Here is a 22,598-nt window from a genome sequence, read left to right on the forward strand (position 1 = left end):
GTCTTATCCAGATTCTAACTACTTGTTGAAAGGAGTTTTTTAAAAAAAATCAAAACAAGAATGAAGGAAAATAGCCAATGTCCAACAAAATGGTTCTCAAAGTATAGTCCCTGAATCAACATCAGCATTGCCTGGGGCTGTGATAGAAGTGAAAATTCTTTAGCCAGCTCAGATCAAGGGAATCAAAAACTGTGGGAGTGGGCTCAACACTGTGTTGTAATAAACCCTCTGGGGATTTTCAAGCACACTGAATTTTAAGAACCACTGGTCAGGAATAAATGAAGGGTCTGACAAATGTGTAGGATAAAGTGAGGGATCTCAATAAGAAGAATTAAGTCTATATTACTGATACTGAAGAATGTTTAAGATATTATGCATAATGTAAAAAGAAATCACTAAACCACAGGTACAGTATAATCTTTGTAAATAATTTTTTAAATGGAAAAATGTGTAGAACATATATACCAAATTGTTAATGTGCTTAACTTGAGGGGAATTAATTTTACTTTTCCTTTAGGAATAGTTGTATATTTTCATCTGTAAGCATATACTGCTTTATAATTTTAAAAAATGTTTTAATCTGGGCATTTACCATTACTCTGGCAAAACTCAAAAGTTAAAAAATTAAGTCAGTCCCCAGTAGGTTTTAGTGTCTGGACAAATCAAGCTTTGGAATGCTTTAGGCAATTCTAAAGGAAGTGAGGGAGAGAGAGTGCTCAGACCTCCAGGACTCAATCAGTGTTTCTATGCAATGAAGCCACTATGCCAGGAAATGACAGGACATAAAGCCTAAGAGGTTCTTCCCTTCTAAATAAGACAACTCAAAAGGGGTATGGTAGGATGCTATGGGAAAACAGAACAGACTGAAAACGTAAGGGTTCTCTTAGAAGACATCAATATATTTCTTGGAAAATTTTCTTCATTATAGAAATTATATACTTAAGTGACCTATTTTTTACCCTCCTTCCTGACCTGACAGTCACTCTGCAATTAGGTTCATCCTTCTTCAAGCTAACTCCAAGTATATATAGCACATATGTGAGAGGCTAAGAAGGGTCTTAAAGGTTGGTTTGTGTATGTACACACATATCCAAGATCAAATCAGGTCCTTAAAATATTCTTTAACTTATGGTGCACGATGGGGGAACTCTGAGGCTTCCACAGATTGCTCTTATTCCTCTACTCAATCATTTCAGCTCTGTTTAGTTGGCCATGTGTACTCATAAAGGAAGCCAGAGCACTTTATCTATATCACCTCTCCCTCTTCATTGGCTTGCTAATTATAAGCACCTGAGTGTGGCAGAAACAGGAAACAGTTCTCTCCCTCAGCTTAACTGTTCCCTCGGAATTCAGAGACACTTGTAAGAAAAGCTTTCAGTAAACTTTAAAAATTAATTGGCTCAGCTGAGTGTGGTGGCACATGGCTGTAATCCCAGCAGCTCGGGAGGCTAAGGTAGGAGGATCACAAGTTCAAAGCCAGCCTCAGCAACTTGGCAAGGCCCTAAGCAACTCAGTGAGACCCTGTCTCAAAATAAAATATAAAAAAGGGTTGGGGATGTGGCTCAGTGGTAAAGAGCCCCTAGGTTCAATCCCTGGTACCAAAAAAAAAAAAAAAAAAAAAAAAAAATTTAATTAATTGGTTCACTTCACCGAAAAAAAAAAACAAAACAAAACTATTTAGACTACTGGTCCTTCTATTCTGAGTTAGGAGAGTTAATAAAGAGTACTTCAGTTTTTCTCTGTCAAAATATTCACTACCTCCAGAACCCTAACTACGCCAAAAGACAGTATTTTGCCCCAATACTTTCAATGGAATATGAAGAGAGAATTATTTTGTAGATTGGTGGCTGCAGCTGTTTTTTGAAAAGGCTGTCACTGTTTTCTGTCTCATATCATGTTTCAGCTTAGGAAAAAAGGCACGGTGTTATTAAATAATAGAAAAGAGACAAAAGCCAGTGTTTAGTTTGTGGCGTATCATAAAAGAAATAATACAAGCCCTGGAGTCAGAATTTGAACCCCACCTCTACGTCATAACACATTTGGGGCAAATGACTCTACCTCTGTAAGCCTTGGTGTCTTTATCGATAAAATAGGAATAATAAACTATTTTACGGGGTTGTTGCACTAATCAAAAGTATGTAAAGGAAAGAGGAATGAGAAATTAGTGTTTAATGGGTAAAGAGTTTCAGTTTGGGATACTGAAAAGATAACACAGATATTCGATGATGATGGCTGCATAACAATGTAAATGTACTTAATGCCACTGAACTGTACACTTAAAATGATTAAAAATTTGTTATGTATATTTTACAATGATTATGTAAGTCACCTAGCACACTCTCAGTAGGTGCTCAAGAAATGCTAGTCTCTTTCCCTTTATAAGGAATTTGGGGGATGGTACGAAGGAGATAGGCAAAGTAAAATAAAACTAGGATCCTTTCCCTGCTTAATTGTGAGAGACTTTGAGTCTCATGCAGTGCCCAGTTGATCCCAATACCAGGCAGTGTAACATTAGGTGTCTCAGCAGGAAGGAGAAAGGAGTCTATGTTAGTCATAATCCCTGCATCATGTTCAGTTCCCAGTCCACCTCCACCCTGATACAGCAAATCCTCCAGCCCCACCACCTCACAAAAACAAAAAAACAAAAAACTAGACACTTAAACCATTTCCCAGACTCGGCTCCAAGTCATAAGAACAAAAGCATGCTCTGTGGCAGCTGGCTCCTGTAAGTGAGGCGAGAGACTAAACTTTAGACTGAACACCAACTGGATGGGTCTGGATCCTATTCCAGTCCCAAGCATTATGCTGATCAGAATCTCAGATGCCTTCAGCTGGATTTATGGACAGAGAGGGCAGAAATCTCAAAGGCTAAGTAAAGAAATATTAAAAATGTACTTCTCTACAGTTCAGGGAAAACAATTAATGATTATGTATTGTAAGTCATAAAATAAGGGAGAAAACAGATGACATTTCTCCAAGGATATCAGAACACTGGTTTTGATGGGTAGGCTTAATTAGATCTTAAAGTAATGTTCACAGAGATGATCATTAACATTCCTCAAACTTAGCTCAAGGAGAACAAAATGCTTGGGGTACCAACACCCAATTTCAAAACAGTACTTACTTTAGGATCTGAGCTCTTGAACTTTAACCTTTCCACCAACTCTATCATGGCTGCCTTCAGTCCACCTGAGTCTTTGCTCTAGAAGAAACAAAAGTCAAGGGTCACTAGAAAGCATTTTGTTGTTCTCTTAAACACAAACACAATTTCAGAGGACAATGAAATGGAAAGCAATTTTTTCTTATCATCCAAGAGAACTGAATGACTTAAGGATAGCTGTACTGCACTGACCCTTTTCCCCTTCTCTACAGACAAAGGAGGGTTAGGACATAAATGCCCAGTGACCTGAAAAAACTACTGGAATGAAAATTAAATGCAACTTGTACAGGCTGACTCACTACTTCATCTCAGACTCAACTGTGCTGGTGTTCACTGAGGGCCAAGGCCCTGCAAAAGAAATTTCCATCTTACGGCCTACTGATTTTTTACTTTAAACTTTCATGTATCAGAAACAGAACTATGCAATATTAAATATTCTTATAAAAATAATAGGGATGAAAACCACTGAAAACAGAATTACAGTGTGCTGGTTAACGGCACAAGGTTTTTTTTTTTTTTTTTATTGTAAACAAATGGGATACATGTTGTTTCTGTTTGTACATGGAGTAAAGGCATACCATTTGTGTAATCATACATTTACATAGGGTAATATTGTTGATTCATTCTGTTATTTTTTTTCCCTCCCCCCCCACCCTTCCCACCCCTCTTTTCCCTCTATACAGTCCTTCCTTAGCACAAGGTTTTTGAGTCAGACAAACAGGGTTTCAAATCTGAGGTCTATCAATGACTAACCTAAGGGAAATTATTGAATTTCTTGAAATCATCTTCTTCTAAAAAACTGGGGAAATAAACAGGCCATTATGAGGCTTAACTGAACTAGTGTTTGCACAGTATGTGGCACATAGTAAGTGCTCCAAATGTCACCTGTTGTTATTAGAGTTTAATGATTTTAGAGTAATGTAATACAACAGAAAAGTAATAAGAGCCCCCAAAGGTAAGCCTTTATGCAATTTTAAATTTTCTAGTGGCTACAATTAAAAAAAAAATGAAACTAATTTTAATATATTTAACTTAACTCAGTATGTCTAAAATATTATCATTTGCACCATTTAATTTCAATATGAGATATTACATATTTTTTTTTACACTAAAGCTTTGAAACCTAGTATTTTTTCACACTTATAGCCCAATTCAACTTGGACTGGCCACATTTCAAGTACTCCAAAGCCACACATGGCTAGTGATTATTGTGTTGGTCAACCCAGATTTAGAATTCAGACTGTCGAGCCCCACCGCCAAATTCAAATCCCACTAGCTATGTGACCTCAGGCACATCACTTAGCCTCCTTGTGTCTCTTTCTTTATCTGTACAATGGAGCTAACTACAGTAGTACCTATGGGTTTGTAGTAAGATTAAATGAGTTAATATATGTCAAAATTCCTGGCACAGGGTAAACACAATATGAGTATGAGACAGCTTTATTGTTACTATTTGTCTCCCTCATGATGTTTTAAGTTCTTTAATGGTACATCTTTTATACCTCTGTATCTCTTGTGCCCACCATAGAAGGCATTGTAAGAAGTCCGTTGCACAAATGAACAAATGTAACCTTAAGACATGAATGTGTACTAATAGTAGAATGTGTGCGCCTGTGTGCACATGTACCACAATCTGTAATTTTAAGAACTAGTCTATTTTCTTATCAAAACAATTCTGTTGCACAGGATATGACCACTCATTTTACCAGTGAAGAAACGGAAGCATAAAGAAGTAAGATGAAGAAGTAAGATAAGTCAGGTGTGGTGGCACACATCTGTAGCCCCAGCTACTTGGGAGGCTGAAGCAGGAGGATCCCACGTTCAAGCTCAGCAAGTTAGCACCTTTGTCTAAAAAAAAAAAAAAAAAACCCAAAACCAAAGGCTGAGGATGTAGCTCTGTGGCAAAGACTCCTGAGTTCGATCCCCAACACCACAGGAAAAAAAAGGCTGGGGGATGGGCAGGGCTGGAGATATAGTTCAGTGCTAGAGCACTTGCCTAGCTTCTGTAAGGCCCTGGGTTTGAGCCCTGGTACCATGAAAAAAAAAAAATAATAAAAATAAAAGATTACTGATTGTCATTTTTATAGGGGAAGGGACAGTAATAAACAAACGCCAAGCTATCTCTTACTCAAAATTGGCCTCTGGATCAGTGATTGATGAGATTTACAGAACTAATTTCAGTTGCTCCAAAACAGGAAATACTTTGTAAGATCCATTGTAAGGATTAAAATACACTAAACAGTAAACCTTTTCCCCTTCAATCTACTTCTCCCCGCACAAGTCTACATATAAAAGTAAAAGTACAATATAACATGAATATGACCAATATCTGCTTTAGATATGCTTTCTGAACACAAATCACATTTCTAATCTAGCTACGGATCTAAATTTTAATTTCTACTTTTTAAAATATTTATAACTCCCCTAATTACTACAATCACTTAAGGCTTCAATCTCTGTGGTCTCAAAACAAAGACAGCTGGGAAAAGGAATCTAGAGGTCACATACCAGAGAGTAAGTGAGATCTGAAGTACCTAAAAAAGAGTTAAGTTGCCAGACACAATCCTGCTTTTACCAGATGATCAGACAATAAAGCCTGTCTGGTGATATCATTCCTCTACACTGCTTCTCATTGGCTGAACAAGCAGGTCATTTGTCCCCAGAAAGCTCTCTTTCACCCCATTCCAGCTGCCAGCACCCATTTTAAGTTCTTCAGCAAAAGCCTAATATGTTATGACTTTCTACATGGCTCTAGAAAACAGAAAGGAATGCAGCAAACTGGGACTTGAACCCTTCAACAAAGAAACAACTACAGAAGGAATCCCTAAGAAGCAGTCAGACTATTTTCAGGCAGACGTGCCTTGTACAGAAAGATATGGGAGCCTTTCATTCTTTCATAAAAACGCGTGTCAGCAGAATCCTTACTCCTTTCCACAGAGCACACGAAGTTCGAAGCTCATCTACTTGGGAGAGACAGACAAGGCACCTGAAGAGAGCTTCCCATCAGGAAATTCATTCATTTGCCTCCCCAGCTGACTCTCTGAGAATTATTCTCAAAGATTAATTGGGCTCTGTGTTGAGACTGCTATACTATACTCAACCTCTAAATGAGTGATGAAGAATACCTTCCCCAATGACTTTTTAAAAATCCATTAAAAAAGCAGTTGGTCAAAAAAGAGAAAGGCTCTTCTAAGCAGACCTGATCCTGACAGCTGCAGAGCTGGTACAGGAGTCTAAGTGGAGTACGTTGCCCAAATCCACCCCCCTAACCCCTGCTTTCTCCCATACTCCAGTCCCTTCGTGTACCCCAAGGAGCCTTGTACACAGATTCAATGCTAGTGTTCAAGTTCTGAGAATACACCTCTCAAGCAGCCCCTTTGGCCACACCTGAAACCTAGGGGTATATATATGTCAGGGGTGGAATTCAATGGCTTTGGTTCTTCTGCAAGCAGAAGAACTCAGGAAGAGGCTCCACAGGGCCGTAGAGCAGGCTCAGAACATTTTATCAGGTAATTCTTGGGTACTTGGAGAACAGTCTAGAAGGTGACATGCATGGTCAAAGGAGGGGACTTCGAAAGCATGGAACACAGAGCATGGTCTAAGGGTGGCATCTGAGTATGAGTATCAATCTTCAAGCATGCATGATGACTAGAGAAGAAGTGGGACTCTCCTGATATCCACACTGCACCTTCAACCACCAATGCATTCCAAGAACACAGGAAGTTCAATGTGAACATACCTTGTTTATACACTACTTTTCTCCCCCCAAAAAATACAAAAATAAAGAGGCAAGTACCAGGCTGTAACACTCACCCCTCAGGATTTGATCAATGTGTAGAAGTGTGAAAGTCTTCACAAAAGCCAGCTTCTAGAAATGAGTCATGATAAACCAAAGAAAGGACAAAATGCCTGATGTTATTCTTTACTCTCCAAACTTATTCACATGCTCTTTCATTGGTATTTCACAATAACTCTAAAATACAGTGTATTTTCATTTTACAGCTGAGAAAAATACTAGGTAGGAATCAAATGAGGACCCCAAAAATCAGAGCTCATACGCCCTTTAATTAGCATTTCATAATAACACAATAAAAGGAGATAGTGAATTCTCAGTTTACAATGGAGAAAAATGGTTTGTGGAAGTCATATGACGGTCCCCCAAATCAAGAAAACCTTCAACAAAAAAAACCGGGATCAGAAAGATGAAAAATGAAAAAATGTATAACATGTACACAGAAGAGATTAATATTAAGAATATTTTTTTAAAGTAAGGAATTCCTGTAAATCAGTGGAAAAAAAAAAAAAAAAAAAAGACAAATAAGTCCAAAAGAAATCCCAACAGAGGGCATGGATGTAGAAGAAATGTGAAATGACTAATAAATATATTCAAAGATGTTTAGACTTACTCATAATTAAGATATCATTTCTTACCCATCAGACTGAAAAAAATGTACTTTAATACCAGCAAGTGTTAAGGGGCTTATGGGAAACTGAAGGCTTCCACATGTTGCTGACTAAAGTGTAAAATGGAAATGCTACTCTGAAATCACATGCCTAGCAAGTCTACTTCTCCTTTCTTCTTCAGAAATTCTAGTACATATCTCAAGGGGGCATGCACATAAATATTTATTCAGCATTAATTGTAATACTGAAAACTGTAAAGGCCCTAATCATTCATCCATAGTGAATGACTACATAAACTATGGAATTAACCAACTAAGGAATACCTCATAACAAATAAAAGGAATCAAGTAGATGCATACGAACAGCAAGAAATACTGTGAAATTAAAATTGCAAAATGATATTCATAATAAGTACACATTTTCTATAGGTGATGTATGTATGTAAAAGAAAAATAATAACTACTGGGATTGTTATTAGGGGTAGTAGAAGAGGGTTTTAGATTTAGCTCAATGTATTCCTATTAGTTGCATAATTAAAGATTTAATATCCAAAAAAAAAAAAAAAAAAAAAAAGGCAGGCAGGAAGACCAAGGAAGGAAGGAAGGAAAGGAGAATCTAGGGCTCATGTTTCAAATGTCTCTTCTAACCAGTGCCTAAACATAAATAGTAGGGTCTGTTCCTTTTACACTGCTAACATGAACCATCAGGTACAAAAAAAAGGGTTCTGTATCTGATGTTTATGCATGGATTGGGGGGGGGGGCTAAAATTCCCAAAATTATATGAAAAAACTGCTGTACATGCACTTTTTTAAGGAAAGTGATGTGGGCTTTCCTCATATTTCCAAAAAAGTTAAACTTTTCTAGTGTAATGTGCATTGCACAAAGAAAAAGGAGACCCACGTTCTATTTCCTTGTACTGCCATTAACTGCAATGTTAAGTTTGGGAAAATCATTCTGTATCTCTGGGTTTTTATTTCTCCATCTGTAAATAAGGAAGATGGAACAGACCAGAAGCTACAAATTCAAAGCCTGCAGTCTACAAAACTATTTTCTTTAGCTTTTAGAGTGTTGTTCTACACATTACACTGGGAATTTTAAATTAGCTTTAAAAATCAGAAGATAGGACATAACAATAAAGATTTTTAAACTTCTTTTGAAAATCTAAAGGGTATAATTATACCAGGTTACCATTCTCAGACAGTAAAAAACAGCTGAAGCAAAATGGCAGCTAATCACTTAAGGCAAAGCAAGCTCTCTGTCCAGTTACACTGACTTGCTTCTCTCATTTAATTATCTTTCTGGAGTCATTCTAGTCTAACATCAAAAAACAGTTGGGCACCAAAAGAAAAGTCATGTGTCAGCAGTAAAGAAAACTTAAGTTACATAGGACCTAAACTGGCTTCTAAATATTGAATTCTATATCATAAAGCTGGGCTCAGAAAGAATACTGGCTGTCTGTTTTGGGTTTTATTTTGTTTTTCCCCCCTATCCTACTGGTCTTGTGTTGATATCATCATGCTTTGAAAAAATATGTCAATTCAACTTTCTGCCATTTTTATAAAAAGAAGCAGAGAAAAAGGATCAGAAGATGATATACAAATGTCTTCCTAAGGATTCAAATCAGAAAGGCAAGTTTTGTTAGAAGTAAATATAACCAATCAGGTGCCGTGACACATGCCTGTAATCTCAGCAGCTCAGGAGGCTGAGGCAGGAGGATCACGAGTTCAAAGTCAGCCTCAGCAAAAGTGAAGTGCTAAGTAACTCAGTGAGACCCTGTCTCTAAATAAAATATGAAAAAGGGCTGAGGATGTGGCTCAGTGGTCAAGTGCCCCTGAGTTCAATCCCTGGTACACCCCAAAAAAGTAAATATACCCAATTTTAATATCACCATCCCACATATGAAATTCTTTACTACCATCTTCTTTATATTATTTCAGTTTTCAACTCCAAACGCACCCTGCTGGACAACTAACTACCTTTGGTTGCTCACACCCAAAATCATTCTTGGGTCTGAGAAAATCCATCATCAAATCTTTTTATACCGAACTCTAAAATACATGACATATATGCCACATCTAACTGTTCACCATCTCTACCTCTCCCCACCAATACAAATAGTAATATTACACCCACTTATTGTATCCTGTAGTCCATTCACCTCACAAAAATTGAATGAAGTTTTAGGAACATAAATCAGATAATTCGTTTCCTTGCTTGAACAGTATAAGGCTACTCTGAATAAAACCCAAGATCCTCAAATGACTTACCTGGTAACCAGATCTTGTTTATTCCTTACCCACCTCCACCCTGCCCTTATTCCTGTACTACAGCCCTTCTTTCTGCTACCATCTCAGGGTCTTAAACTTGCTATTCCTTCCTCTTGGACCACTGTGCCCCTAAATCTTCCTGTTACCCGCCAGGTCACTCCTTCAGAGCAATCCATCTCAGATCCTTAAACAGCCTTCCTCTCACTCCCTCATTCTAGTCACTCCATCTTCCTCCCCAGTTTATTTACTACATGTAGCATTATTTGAAACCTTTCTTATTTAGATTGCTTATTGTCTGTTTTGTACATAGAATATAAATTCTATGAGACCAGGTACTTAGAATTAATTGATTCTCTTTGCTGAAAACTCTTCAAGTGGAACTTTTTTTTCTATTTTTAATTGTAGCATATTTGCTAAGTTATGGAACTAGCATTATAATTCAGTTTTGAACAGTCTCATCACCCCAGTAAGATTCTTTGAACCCACATAAAATTAATAGGCATTTCTACCTGCAATTTCAAATAATCTCTAATCTCATTTTCTGCCTCTATGGATTTACATTTTCTATACATTTCACATAAATGGAATCATACGCTACATGGTCTTTTGAGTTTGGTTTCTTTCTCTTCACATAATATTTTTAAAATTCACCCAGGTTTTATCCTGTATCAGTACTTCATTCCTTTTATGGCTGAATCGTATTTCATTGTATACCACATTTTTTTTCTTTTTTACCCATTCACCAGTTGATGAACATTTAGATTGTTTCCAGTCTGGTGTAAGACAAGGTCACCAGATGGCCTTGGTGACCTGACTAACCCCTTTTCTTGCTTACAGTTCTCAGAGTTAACTATAGAAAATGCTAGAAATGTGACATCCTGAGGTAAGTAGGCTCCATTCTTGTTCCTCCTAGACAGGAAGTACTGCATCTCTTCAGTTGAGTGAGTCAAGTTTCCTCCAGGTACAAAACCCCAGATGGCATGTGATCTCAGGGTCCCTCAGCTGTAGTACAGTATGAGGCACGTAGAGATGAGACTGCAGGCCTTCTGTGTTACTCCTGAGCCTTGCAGGACCAGCTTTCATCTGACACATTGCAAGCCTTCAATAAATATGTTGAATAAGTAAAGAGCTAAAAAAAATTTTTTTAAATGTCATTAACTTCAAGTAACATGTAAACATACCTTAATAAATACTATATGTCAAAAAATTATGGTAAAAATTAAGTCAAATAATGTGTAAAAAGTTTATAGTACCAGCTAGATACAGTGGTGCATGTCTGTAATCCCAGCAGCTTGGGGGATCACAAGTTCAAAGCCAGATTCAGCAATTTAGTGATGCACTAAACAACTTAGCAAGACCCTGTCTCAAAACAAAAAAGAAAAGAGGCTGGAAATTTTGGCTCAGTTTTTGGTTAAACATCTGTGGTTCAATCTCTGGTGCAAAAAAAAAAAAAAAAAAAAAAAGTAAAAAGGTTTACACTACAGAAGCTACAACATGCTAAGTTCTCAATAAATGGTGGTAATTGTTATTATTATTATTAATTGAATAATGATATATCATGACTACTAAGTATCAGTTTAGTGTACTAAGCCAAAATAGCAATGAATACAAAAAAACAAACAAAACCATTTGTTAATAATCAAAATACACTGCAGAATAGTTAGGAAAAAAATCTTCAAAGAAATGGGAAAAAATCATTTTGGAATATTTACATACAAAATGCCTTCATATAGCTAGTAAACATCAGGAGAAATGTGTCAGTGCAACTTAGCTTACTGTGAGTGGCAAAAATTGAGAGTACAGGCAAATGAGATGACAGAAAGAATATGTACTTCAAAGTCACCCCTGGATTCAAATCCTAGTCTAGCTGGATAACACCCAGCCAAACTTAACCTTTTTATTAGTTTCCTCATCTATAAAATGGTAGTCATAACATCACAGCTTAGTTAGCATGGAGTTCTACTGAGAACCAAATTAAATAATGTATGGAAAGCAACTGGTCTCAAACTGCTCGATAAATGATAGCTATTATTTTTTCTCATCTCTAGAACATTCTCAAAATTCAACAGAAAAGTTTCTACTTGTCTCTTAGTTTTATAACCTCAGCTAAAGGTAAGCATTTTCATTCCTCACACATATGAAGTCAAAATCTACCACGCAATACAGGTTATACCCTGCCAGGGTTCACTGGAACTAAAGTACAAAGAGCTGAAGAATAAGGGTGCCTGTAATAAACTTACCCTTACCTCTCTTCTTAACTGCCATGGGGGAGAAAGTGGAGGATACTTTCTAACCCAAAAGTGGAGAGTAAATTACCCTGTCTCCCATAGTCTTCTATAAAAACTCCCCACAGTTCAACATGTAAAACAAAATCTAAGCAGGACAACCAGCGAGACTTGTGAACCTAAAATTAGACTTACCAGTTGTGTTTTGTTTAGCTAACGCATATGGCACCAGCAGGACACTGAAATATATAGGAGCCTCTTCTCTGAAGATGAGTTTTTCAACAGCCTATCAACTCACTAGATTAAAGCAGGCAGAAGGAGCAGAAGGAGAGGGGGTTGAACGGTTTTCACCCAAAGAAACTTGATGTCCAGAACATCTACTGCTGCCAGACTAACTTGTATAGAACTGAACACAGAATAGAACTTTAGATGGCTCTTTAATGGTAATAAAAATAAGAGCCACCAATTGCTGAGGGTTTGTTATGTTGTAGGCACTGTGTTAGGCTCCTTACAAGATCTGTGATCTTGTTTCTCCTCACTATAAACCACTCATGAGAAGCAACTATGCCCATATTATAGAATAAGAAACCATAACTCAGAGGTCAACTGAATGGCCCAACATGACACAGCTAGGAGGTACAAGTGCCAGGAATCAAACTCATAGACTGTAAAGCCAACCGGAGCAAAGACCTTTTTCTTAGTAACAGAACCTGTTTTTAGCTGGACATACTGTGGCCTAAAGAAATGACTATTTTCCAGCCTCCCCTGCAACTTCTCAAGCTTTACTTCTGAAACTGAAGTTAACTATCTTACAGTTTGGACATATTACAATGGATGTTTTCTATAATATTATTCAAATTTAAAAACAAATTATTACCTGATCTAAAACTAAATGATCTAGTACATCTGGAGTTTAATACATAATTAAATGTTCAATAAAAATTATCTACCAGAAACTGCTGGAGAGCTCCCTTTAAAAAGAGGAGTGTGCCCTTCACTTTTCTGTCTTGGAAATACTGGCTGTACTCTGGTCCCTAAGAAGAACTACACCTTAAGGATGACAAAGGGGAACTGGAAAGAGCCTAAATTCCTCATAACTTCATGGTTCCTCCAACCTTATCAGACTTCCTCCATTCAGACTTGTTTTATATGAGAGAAAAATAAATAACTATCTTGTTTGGGTTGCTGTTAATTTTGATTTTTCCAAGTTTTTTCATTATTTTAAATGTATCTAAACTAAAAAATTTTTATATAAATTCTGATATGCTAAGTCACTATGCAAACTCTCAGTTCTTCATTAATGTCCTAGAACTAAGATGAGATTATTAAATTCCATAGCACACCATTAACCATGTATTTCATGTGTGTCTATTTTGAGGCATTGTGCTAAGAGGAATGCAAAGATCAGTAACATACAGTCCCTAACCCACAGGGGACAAACACGGAAAGAATGAACACTGAAACAGTATGCAACATTTTGTGGGGGGAAAAAAAGTGCACAAGCTGTTGCTATGGGAACAGAGAGGCGGGCTACCCGAACAGCCTGTACCTACCTAGTAACACCCTACCCATTTTTTTACTTATTTATTCAATTTTTTTTATCTTTAAGTACCGGGGATTAAACACTTAACAACTGAGCCACATCCCCACCCCATTTTATTTTGAGGCTGGGTCTCACAAAGTTGCTTAAGGCCTCCTTAATTTACTGAGGTTGGCCTCAAACTTGTGATTCTTGTAGAACCAGCACGTGGCCAGCTCTGGCCCACCCGCAGGTTTCTTCAGAGACCAGGACAGGGCAGCCAGGGACTTCCCCAAGCAGCCCGGCTCCCTCCGGCAGGAAGCGCCTTTCTAGGCTAGCTTCTCGGAGCAGACTGCCCAGTGAGAGCCTTCCTACACAGAGCCAGCCACAAGTCCCCAAGCCAGCGGAGACCTCCGACCCGCAAGCAGCCTCTGGGACCAGGGTAGGGCAGCCACAGATCTCTCCAGGTCTCTCTCCCTGGAACCAGTAGTGAGCTAGGGGCAGCTTTCTTAGGAAGCACTGCATTATCAAGTTATTCCAAGACTTCAGACTACTGAAGGCTGGGAGGTGATACACTGGAAATCTACAGGGACACTATAAGCCAATAGAGGAAATCTGCAATATCACAGAGTCCCACTGACATCTGACAAATATGAGAAAACAAGGGAAGAAAATGTCGCAAACAAACCTAGATACTATACCAATAAAACCCAATGACGGCACAGAAGAAATGTCAGAAAGGGAGTTCAGAATGTACATAATTAAAACAATCAGGGAAGCAAACGAGGAGATGAAAGAGCAAATGCAGGCACTGAAGGAGGAGATGAAAGAGCAAAAATGCAGGCATTAAATGATTGCACCAAGCAACAGTTAAAACAGCAAATACGGGCAGCAAAAGATCATTTCAATAAAGAGTTAGAGATATTGAAAAAAAAAACCAGAAATCCTTGAAATGAAGGAAACAATAAACCAAGTTAAAAACTCCATAGAAAGCATAAAAAATAGAATAGAACACCTGGAAGACAGAAGCTCAGATACTGAAGACAAAATATTTCATCTTGAAAACAAAGTTGACCAAACAGAAAAGATGGTAAGAAACCATGAACAGAATCTACAAGAACTATGGGATATCATGAAAAGGCCAAATTTAAGAATTATTGGGATTGAGGAAGGCTTAGAGAAACAAACCAAAGGAATGAACAATCTATTCAATGAAATAATATCAGAAAATTTCCCAAATCTGAAGAATGAAATGGAAAACCAAGTACAAGAGGCTTATAGGACTCCAAATATACAAAATTACAACAGACCCACACCAAGGCACATTATTATGAAAATACCTAATGTACAAAATAAAGACAGAATTTTAAAGGCCACGAGAGAAAAGAACCAACTTACATTCAGGGGGAAACCAATACGGATATCAGCAGATTTTTCAATCCAGACCCTAAAAGCTAGAAGGGCAAGGAACAACATTTTTCAAGCTCTGAAAGAAAACGGATGCCAACCAAGAATCTTATACCCAGCAAAACTTACTTTCAGATATGACGATGAGATAAGATCCTTCCATGATAAACAAAAGCTAAAGGAATTTACAAAAAGAAAGTCGGCATTACAGAACATTCTCAGCAAAATATTCCATGAGGAAGAGATAAAAAACAATGATGCAAATCAGCAACGAGAGGAAGTAGCCTAAAGGAATAGCCAAATAAAGGAGAAACCAAATGATGTCAAAAAACAAAAATGAGTCAAATGACTGGGAATACAAATCATATCACAATAATAACCCTGAATGTTAATGGCCTGAACTCATCAATCAAAAGACATAGACTGGCAGATTGGATTAAAAAGAAAAATCCAACAATATGCTGCCTGCAAGAGACTCATCTCATAGAAAGAGATACCCATAGACTAAAGGTGAAAGGATGAGAAAAAGCATACCATGCACACAGACACAGCAAAAAACCTGGAGTATCCATCCTCATTTCAGATAATGTGGACTTCAAGCCAAAATTAGTCAGAAGGGATAAAGAAGGACATTACATACTGCTTAAGGGAAGCATAAATCAGCAAGACATAACAATCATAAATATCTATGCCCCGAACATTGGCTCATCCATGTATGTCAAACAAATCCTTCTCAATTCCAGAAATCAAATAGACCACAACACAATAATACTAGGCAATTTTAACACACCTCTCTCACCGCTGGATAGATCGTCCAAACAAAAATTGAATAAAGAAACCATAGATCTCAATAACACAATCAACAATTTAGACTTAACCGACTTATATAGAATATACCATCCAACAAAGAACGAATACACTTTCTTCTCAGCAGCACATGGATCCTTCTCTAAAACAGACCATGTTTTATGCCACAAAGCTACTGTTAGCAAATACAAGATGGTAGAGATACTACCTTGTACTCTATCAGATCATAATGGATTGAAATTAGAAAAAAACGACAGAATAAAAAACAGAAACTTCTCCAATACCTGGAGATTAAATAATACACTATTATATGATGAATAGATAACAGAAGACATCAGGAGGGAAATAAAAACATTCTTAGAAGTAAACGAGAACAAAGACACATCATATCAAAAGCTCTGGGACACTATGAAAGCAGTACTTAGAGGAAAACTTATTTCATGGGGCGCATTCAACAAAAGAAGTAGAAATCAACAAATAAATGACTTAACACTACAGCTCAAAGCCCTGGAAAAAGAAGAGCAGACCAACACCAAAAGTAGTAGAAGACAGGAAATAGTTAAAATCAGAGCTGAAATCAACGAAATTGAAACAAAAGAAACAATCGAAAAAATTAACAAAATAAATAGTTGGTTCTTTGAAAAAATAAACAAAATTGATAAATCCTTAGCCACACTAACAAAGAGAAAGAGGAAGAAAACTCAAATTACTAAAATCCGGAATGAACAAGGAAATATCACAACAGACACTAGTGAAATACAAAACATAATTAGAAGCTATTTTGAAAATCTATACTCCAACAAAACAGAAAACCTCGAAGACATCAACAAGTTTCTAGAGACATATGAATTACCTCAACTGAACGAGGAGAACATACACAACTTAAATAAATCAATTTCAAGCAATGAAATAGAAGAGGTCATCAAAAGCCTACCAACAAAGAAAAGTCCAGGACCAGATGGGTTCTCAGCCGAGTTCTACAAAACCTTTAAAGAAGAGTTCATTCCAATACTCCTCAAAGTATTCCATGAAATAGAAGAGGAGGGAACCCTCCCAAACTCATTCTATGAAGCCAATATCACCCTGATACCTAAACCAGACAGAGACACATCGAGGAAAGAAAATTTCAGACCAATATCCTTAATGAACATCGATGCAAAAATTCTCAACAAAATTTTAGCAAATCGCATACAAAAATATATTAAAAGGATAGTGCACCACGATCAAGTGGGTATTATCCCAGGGATGCAAGGTTGGTTCAACATCAGGAAATCAATAAATGTCATTCACCATATCAACAGACTAAAAGTTAAGAATCACATGATTATTTCAATAGATGCAGAAAAAGCATTCAATAAAATACAGCATCCCCTCATGCTCAAAACACTAGAAAAAACTGGGGTAGTGGGAACATTCCTTAACATTGTAAAGGCCATCTACCCTAAGCCCATAGCCAATATCATTCTAAATGGTGAAAAACTGAAAGCATTCCCTCTAAAAACTGGAACAAGGCAGGGATGCCCTCTTTCACCACTTCTATTCAACATTGTTCTTGAGACTCTAGCCAGAGCAATTAGACAAACCAAAGAAATTAAAGGGATACGAATTGGAAAAGAAGAACTCAAACTATCCCTGTTCGCTGATGACATGATTATATATTTAGAGGAACCTGGAAATTCCACCAGAAAACTCTTAGAACTCATAAGTGAATTTAGTAAAGTAGCAGGTTACAAGATCAATGCTCATAAATTCAATGCATTTTTATACATAAGTGATGAATCTTCAGAAAGAGAAATTAGGAAAACTACCCCATTCACAATAGCATCGAAAAAAATAAAAAACTTGGGAATCAATCTCACAAAAGAGGTGAAAGACCTCTACAATGAGAACTACAGAACACTAAAGAAAGAAATTAAAGAAAACCTTAGAAGATGGAAAGATCTCCCATGTTCTTGGATAGGCAGAATTAATATTGTCAAAATGGCCATACTACCTGAAGTGCTATACAGATTCAATGCAATTCCAATTAAAATCCCAATGATGTACCTTACAGAAATTGAGCAAGCAATTATGAAATTCATCTGGAAGAATAAGAAACCCAGAATAGCTAAAGCAATCCTCAGTAAAAAGAGTGACGCAGGGGGTATCGCAATACCAGATCTTCAACTCTATTACAAAGCAATAGTAACAAAAACGGCATGGTATTGGTACCAAAATAGAAAGGTAGATCAATGGTACAGAATAGAGGACATGGACTCAAACCCAAATAAATACAATTTTCTCATACTAGACAAAGGTGCCAAAAATATGCAATGGAGAAAAGATAGCCTCTTCAACAAATGGTGCTGGGAAAACTGGAAATCCATATGCAACAGAATGAAATTAAACCCCTATCTCTCACCCTGCACAAAACTAAACTCAAAATGGATTAAGGACTTCGGAATCAGACCAGAGACCCTGGATCTTATAGAAGTAAAAGTAGGTCCAAACCTTCAACTTGTTGGCTTAGGATCAGACTTCCTTAACAGGACTCCCATAAGCACAAGAAATAAAAGCAAGAATCAACAACTGGGATAGATTCAAACTAAAAAGCTTTCTCTCAGCAAAGGAAACTATCAGTAATGTGAAGAGAGAGCCTACAGAGTGGGAGAATATCTTTGCCAATCATACTTCAGATAGAGCGCTAATTTCCAGAATCTATAAAGAACTCAAAAAACTCTACACCAAGAATACAAATAGTCCAATCAACAAATGGGCTAAGGAAATGAACAGACACTTCACAGAAGAAGATGTACAAGCAATCAACAGATATATGAAAAAATGTTCAACATCTCTAGTAATAAGAGAAATGCAAATGAAAACTACCCTAAGATTTCATCTCACCCCAATTAGAATGGCGATTATCAAGAACACAAGCAAAAATAGGTGTTGGCGAGGATGCGGGGAAAAAGGTACACTCATACATTGCTGGTGGGGTTGCAAATTAGTGCAGCCACTCTGGAAAGCAGTATGGAGATTCCTCAGAAAGCTTGGAATGGAACCACCATTTGACCCAGCTATCCCACTCCTTGGCCTGTATCCAAAGGACTTAAAATCAGTATACTACAGAGATACAGCCACATCAATGTTCACAGCTGCTCAATTCACAATAGCCAGATTGTGGAACCAACCTAGATGTCCTTCAATTGATGAATGGATAAAGAAACTGTGGTATATATATATATACAATGGAATATTACTCAGCCATAAAGAATGATAAAATTATGGCATTTGCAGGCAAATGGATGAAATTGGAGGATATCATGCTAAGTGAGATAAGCCAGTCTCAAAAAACTAAAGGACAAATGATCTCGCTGATAAGCAGATGAGGACATATAATGGGGGGAGGACGGGTTAGTGTTAGGGTTAGGGTTAGGTATAGGGTTAGGGATAAGGATGGTCGTAAGAATGGAGGAAGGAAGGACTGTATATAGGAAAAAGAGGGGTGGGGGTGGGGGGAAGGGAAAAAATAACAGAATGAATCAAACAACATTGCCCTATGTAAATTTATAATTTTTAATAAAAAAAAAAATGGGAAGAAAAAAAAAACAACAACTTGTGATTCTTCTGCCTCAGCCTCCCAGCTGCCGGAATTTCAGGCATGTGCCACTGCACCCAGTCTTACCCATCTTTCTAAAACCTATGTCAAATACCACTTCCTCCAAGAAACTATTCCTGGTTCCATACCCTCTGACATAAATTATTTTTTCTTTTCTCTAAAGTCACATATCATATTGCTGTGCCTCTCCTCTAATACTTAACACAAAAGACTACCATTCTTGCTAGGCTGTAAGCTTTCTAAAGCAGGAACCTCTTCTTATTCTTTTCAGTATGTGCTATACAGCTCACCAAAGTAAGTGCTCAAAAACTGAGATGAGGGGGTCCGAACGGAACCATGGGGCGGCGAAAGGATGAGGGGGTCCGAACGGAACCATGGGGTGGCAAAAGCGGGCGCGGCAGGTGCAGCGCAACACCAGCCCCAGCGATGGCAAGCATCTGGGCAACATGAGCGACTGGACAGCACGCTACACTGGAGAACTTATCAATAGGAGGATTAATCCCCAAAGAGACTGAAGAGAGCTCCAGGATGGCCAAAGAGGAGTCCCCGAGTACCTTAAAGGACTTGCAGGAGCTGCAGAGGAAGCTATCTTTGCTGCTAGAGTCTTTCCAGAATAACTCAAAGGTGGTTGCCTTCACGAAGTCTCCAGTGGGTCAGTATCTACAGGCATCCCTTTCTGGCCCTCACTGCTGGTGTTCATTGCTGTGTCAGCTGTGTCCCTGTTGGGATTTTCCTGCTCCTCGTGGTGTTCACCTCCTTGGCTGCCCTTGTGGGGGTCATATTACTGGAAGGACTGGTCATTTCTGTGGGTGGCCTCTCACTGCTTTGTGTCCTCTGTGGCTTGGGCTTTGTATCAGTCACAATGCCGGTGACAATCATGGCGTCCTACATGGTGATATCCAGCCTCATCAGCTTCTGGTTTTCTCCCAGGCTGCTGACACAGCAGAACCCCAGCCCTGACTGTCAGCTGGCTATGAAGGCTGCAGACTTCGAAGGGTTCTACCAGGAATGACCGGCCATCAGAACCACAGGCTTCTCCAGCATCTTGAGAAAGCTGTTGGGTCACACTTGCCCCTTGGGATTATGGCTCAGGAGGGGCTGGACATTCAGGCACCCCATAGATGTGTCCTCTGGCCTTTCCACTCACTGTGTGTAAAATCCTGGGGTGGACAGTGTGGCTTCTCCCTGTGTGCAGATTTGACCTTGGCAGGGATCTGGGCTCTGGCCACATGACCCCAGAGCCTCACGGTTTATGTCCAGAGTCCCAACTGGGGGTAATAGTGAATTATTTTTGAGGGTGTTTGTTTTCCTTTTTGAAACAAGGGAAGCTGTTTTTCACTCATTTGAAACAAAAGGAGAAAAAAAAAAAAAAATCCAAAAAACCCCCCAGCTCTTCTGCCTTATTTGCTTTTTATCACAAAGAACAACGACATTTGGGAATAGGGGCCTCTTAAGAGTTGGAAGAATCCAAACTTAACTTTGTGGCCAGAAGTCTTTTTGAAAAAGTCTAAAGGTATAGTTTCCACTGTTACTGTTGAGCACTGTTAAGTGCTATTGACTTTTTACATATTTGATTGATATTTTTGTATTATTTTAAAGAACTTGTCCTATTCAGCCATTTCTTTAAAAAAAAAAAAAAAAGTGAAAGGACTACAAAGTAAAAATAAAATATCCTGTGTGATTTCAAAAAAAAAAAAAAACTGAGATGAATAAAATTAACTAAAAAAAAACGTCTCTGAAAGTGAAGCCAACTATAGGTTACAGTTCGGATGTATTGTATTACAATGGAGTTTCCTGTAATACTATTATTGAAGCTAAAAACAGATTACTAGCTGATTAAAAGAAAACTAGTTAAACACATCTGAAATGAGTTTAATATATAATTAAACGTTCAATAAGAATTATCTAGCACACTATAGTATACATCAAAGTCATTGCCATATGCTTATCTGCCATAAATTATGGTTAAGCCTTTAATATATTTGGAGTATTTTGGTTTTTTCATTCTTGATTACTTTTCTGACATCTAAAAAGGGCATCAATTGTTATCCCCCTCCCTGCCATGTTGGCTTGATCCCTATCACAATGATACATATATACATACATACACATGCACACACAAGTAGTACGATCTACTTCTTCAGGGTTAGGACTTCTATTTCTCATACTGTTCTTATCTCTATTCCACATCCGAATCAAAGCTTTTGGTTTCAGATTCTTTGTCTATACTCTGTCTCCTGTTCTGAGAGAGCCAGGAACATCTTTACTCCTCCTTACCACATGACAAGCTCAGTCCCTGTTTTGGATACTGAAACAACCAACAGGAGTTAAGTGCATAAAACTGAGCTGTCATCCCAAACTGAACTGGGTATACTAATGGGCAGGAAGGCAGGGAAATTTCGATGTAGAATGTTGTGGTCAAAAGGTTCGTGTCAAAGGTACACAGTACTTTAACTCCAGAGGAACCTAATAATAAGCTAAATATATCAGCAACCTTACTCTGAAAATCAATTGGGTAACTGTATAAAATACCTGTCAACTCGTTCTATTTTAATTGGAAGGTCAAGAAAGAGAAAAAAAAAAGAAGTCACTGGTGTCTTGGGAGAACAAGCATGAAAAACCCACGTCTTTTCCCTAAAAGTGGGATGTTCAAACCCTAGGCTAAGCTCTGCCAATCTCCAACTGTATGACCTTGGACAAGTACCTAACCTCTCTTATGCCTCAGTTTCCTCTTTTGTAAAATAGATATAATAAGAGAATGCACATCTAGGGTTGTCATGAGGATTAAGAAAGTTAATATGTACAATGCACTTAAAAATGCCTGCACACAATAGTAAATAGGTGCTAGCTAGTAATATTATTTTTAATCACTGTTCCTGAATCAGACTGTGCTAAAAGAAATAAATAAAAGTGAATAAGGGAAAGGCAAAGAGACATTTTCAGACTAGTGCATCTGATCACTATTCACAGGATACCTTAGAGAAGAGGGTCAGAAATTTCAGAACCTGAGAAGATCCTGTCTCTCAAGATAGTGTCAGTGAGAAGTCATGTTAATAGTACAGAACTTAATACTGTGCTAGTCTTCCTAAAAATTTATAACCAGGCACATAGCACATGCCTGTAATCATAGTGACTTGGGAGGCTAAGGTAAGAGGATTACAAGTTTAAGGCCAGCCTTGGCAACTTAGGGAGATTCTCAGCAACTTGGCAA

The 22,598-nt window shown here is 37.8% G+C and overlaps 1 protein-coding gene and 1 pseudogene across 9 annotated transcripts in view; one reads left to right on the top strand and one right to left on the bottom strand.

Moving 5' to 3' along the window:
- The window catches only part of TRIM44 (tripartite motif containing 44), a 132,927-nt gene that overhangs the window by 100,744 nt on the left and 9,585 nt on the right, over positions 1-22,598 (bottom strand). For all 8 annotated transcript variants that reach the window (XR_013757780.1, XM_079104404.1, XM_079104405.1 and 5 more), the window contains exon 2: positions 3,125-3,202. Coding sequence is in view for 7 of the 8 variants with exons in the window: in XM_079104404.1 (XP_078960530.1) it covers positions 3,125-3,202 (78 nt within the window). In the remaining variant the exon portion in view is untranslated. The remainder of the gene's footprint in view (positions 1-3,124; positions 3,203-22,598) is intronic.
- On the top strand, positions 19,781-20,814 carry LOC306640840 (lipid droplet assembly factor 1-like; annotated as a pseudogene). Its single transcript has one exon. The product of its transcript is annotated as a lipid droplet assembly factor 1-like (transcript).

This window comes from Sciurus vulgaris (genome assembly GCF_902686455.1).
Source record: "Sciurus vulgaris genome assembly, chromosome: 11".
NCBI lineage: Eukaryota > Metazoa > Chordata > Mammalia > Rodentia > Sciuridae > Sciurus > Sciurus vulgaris.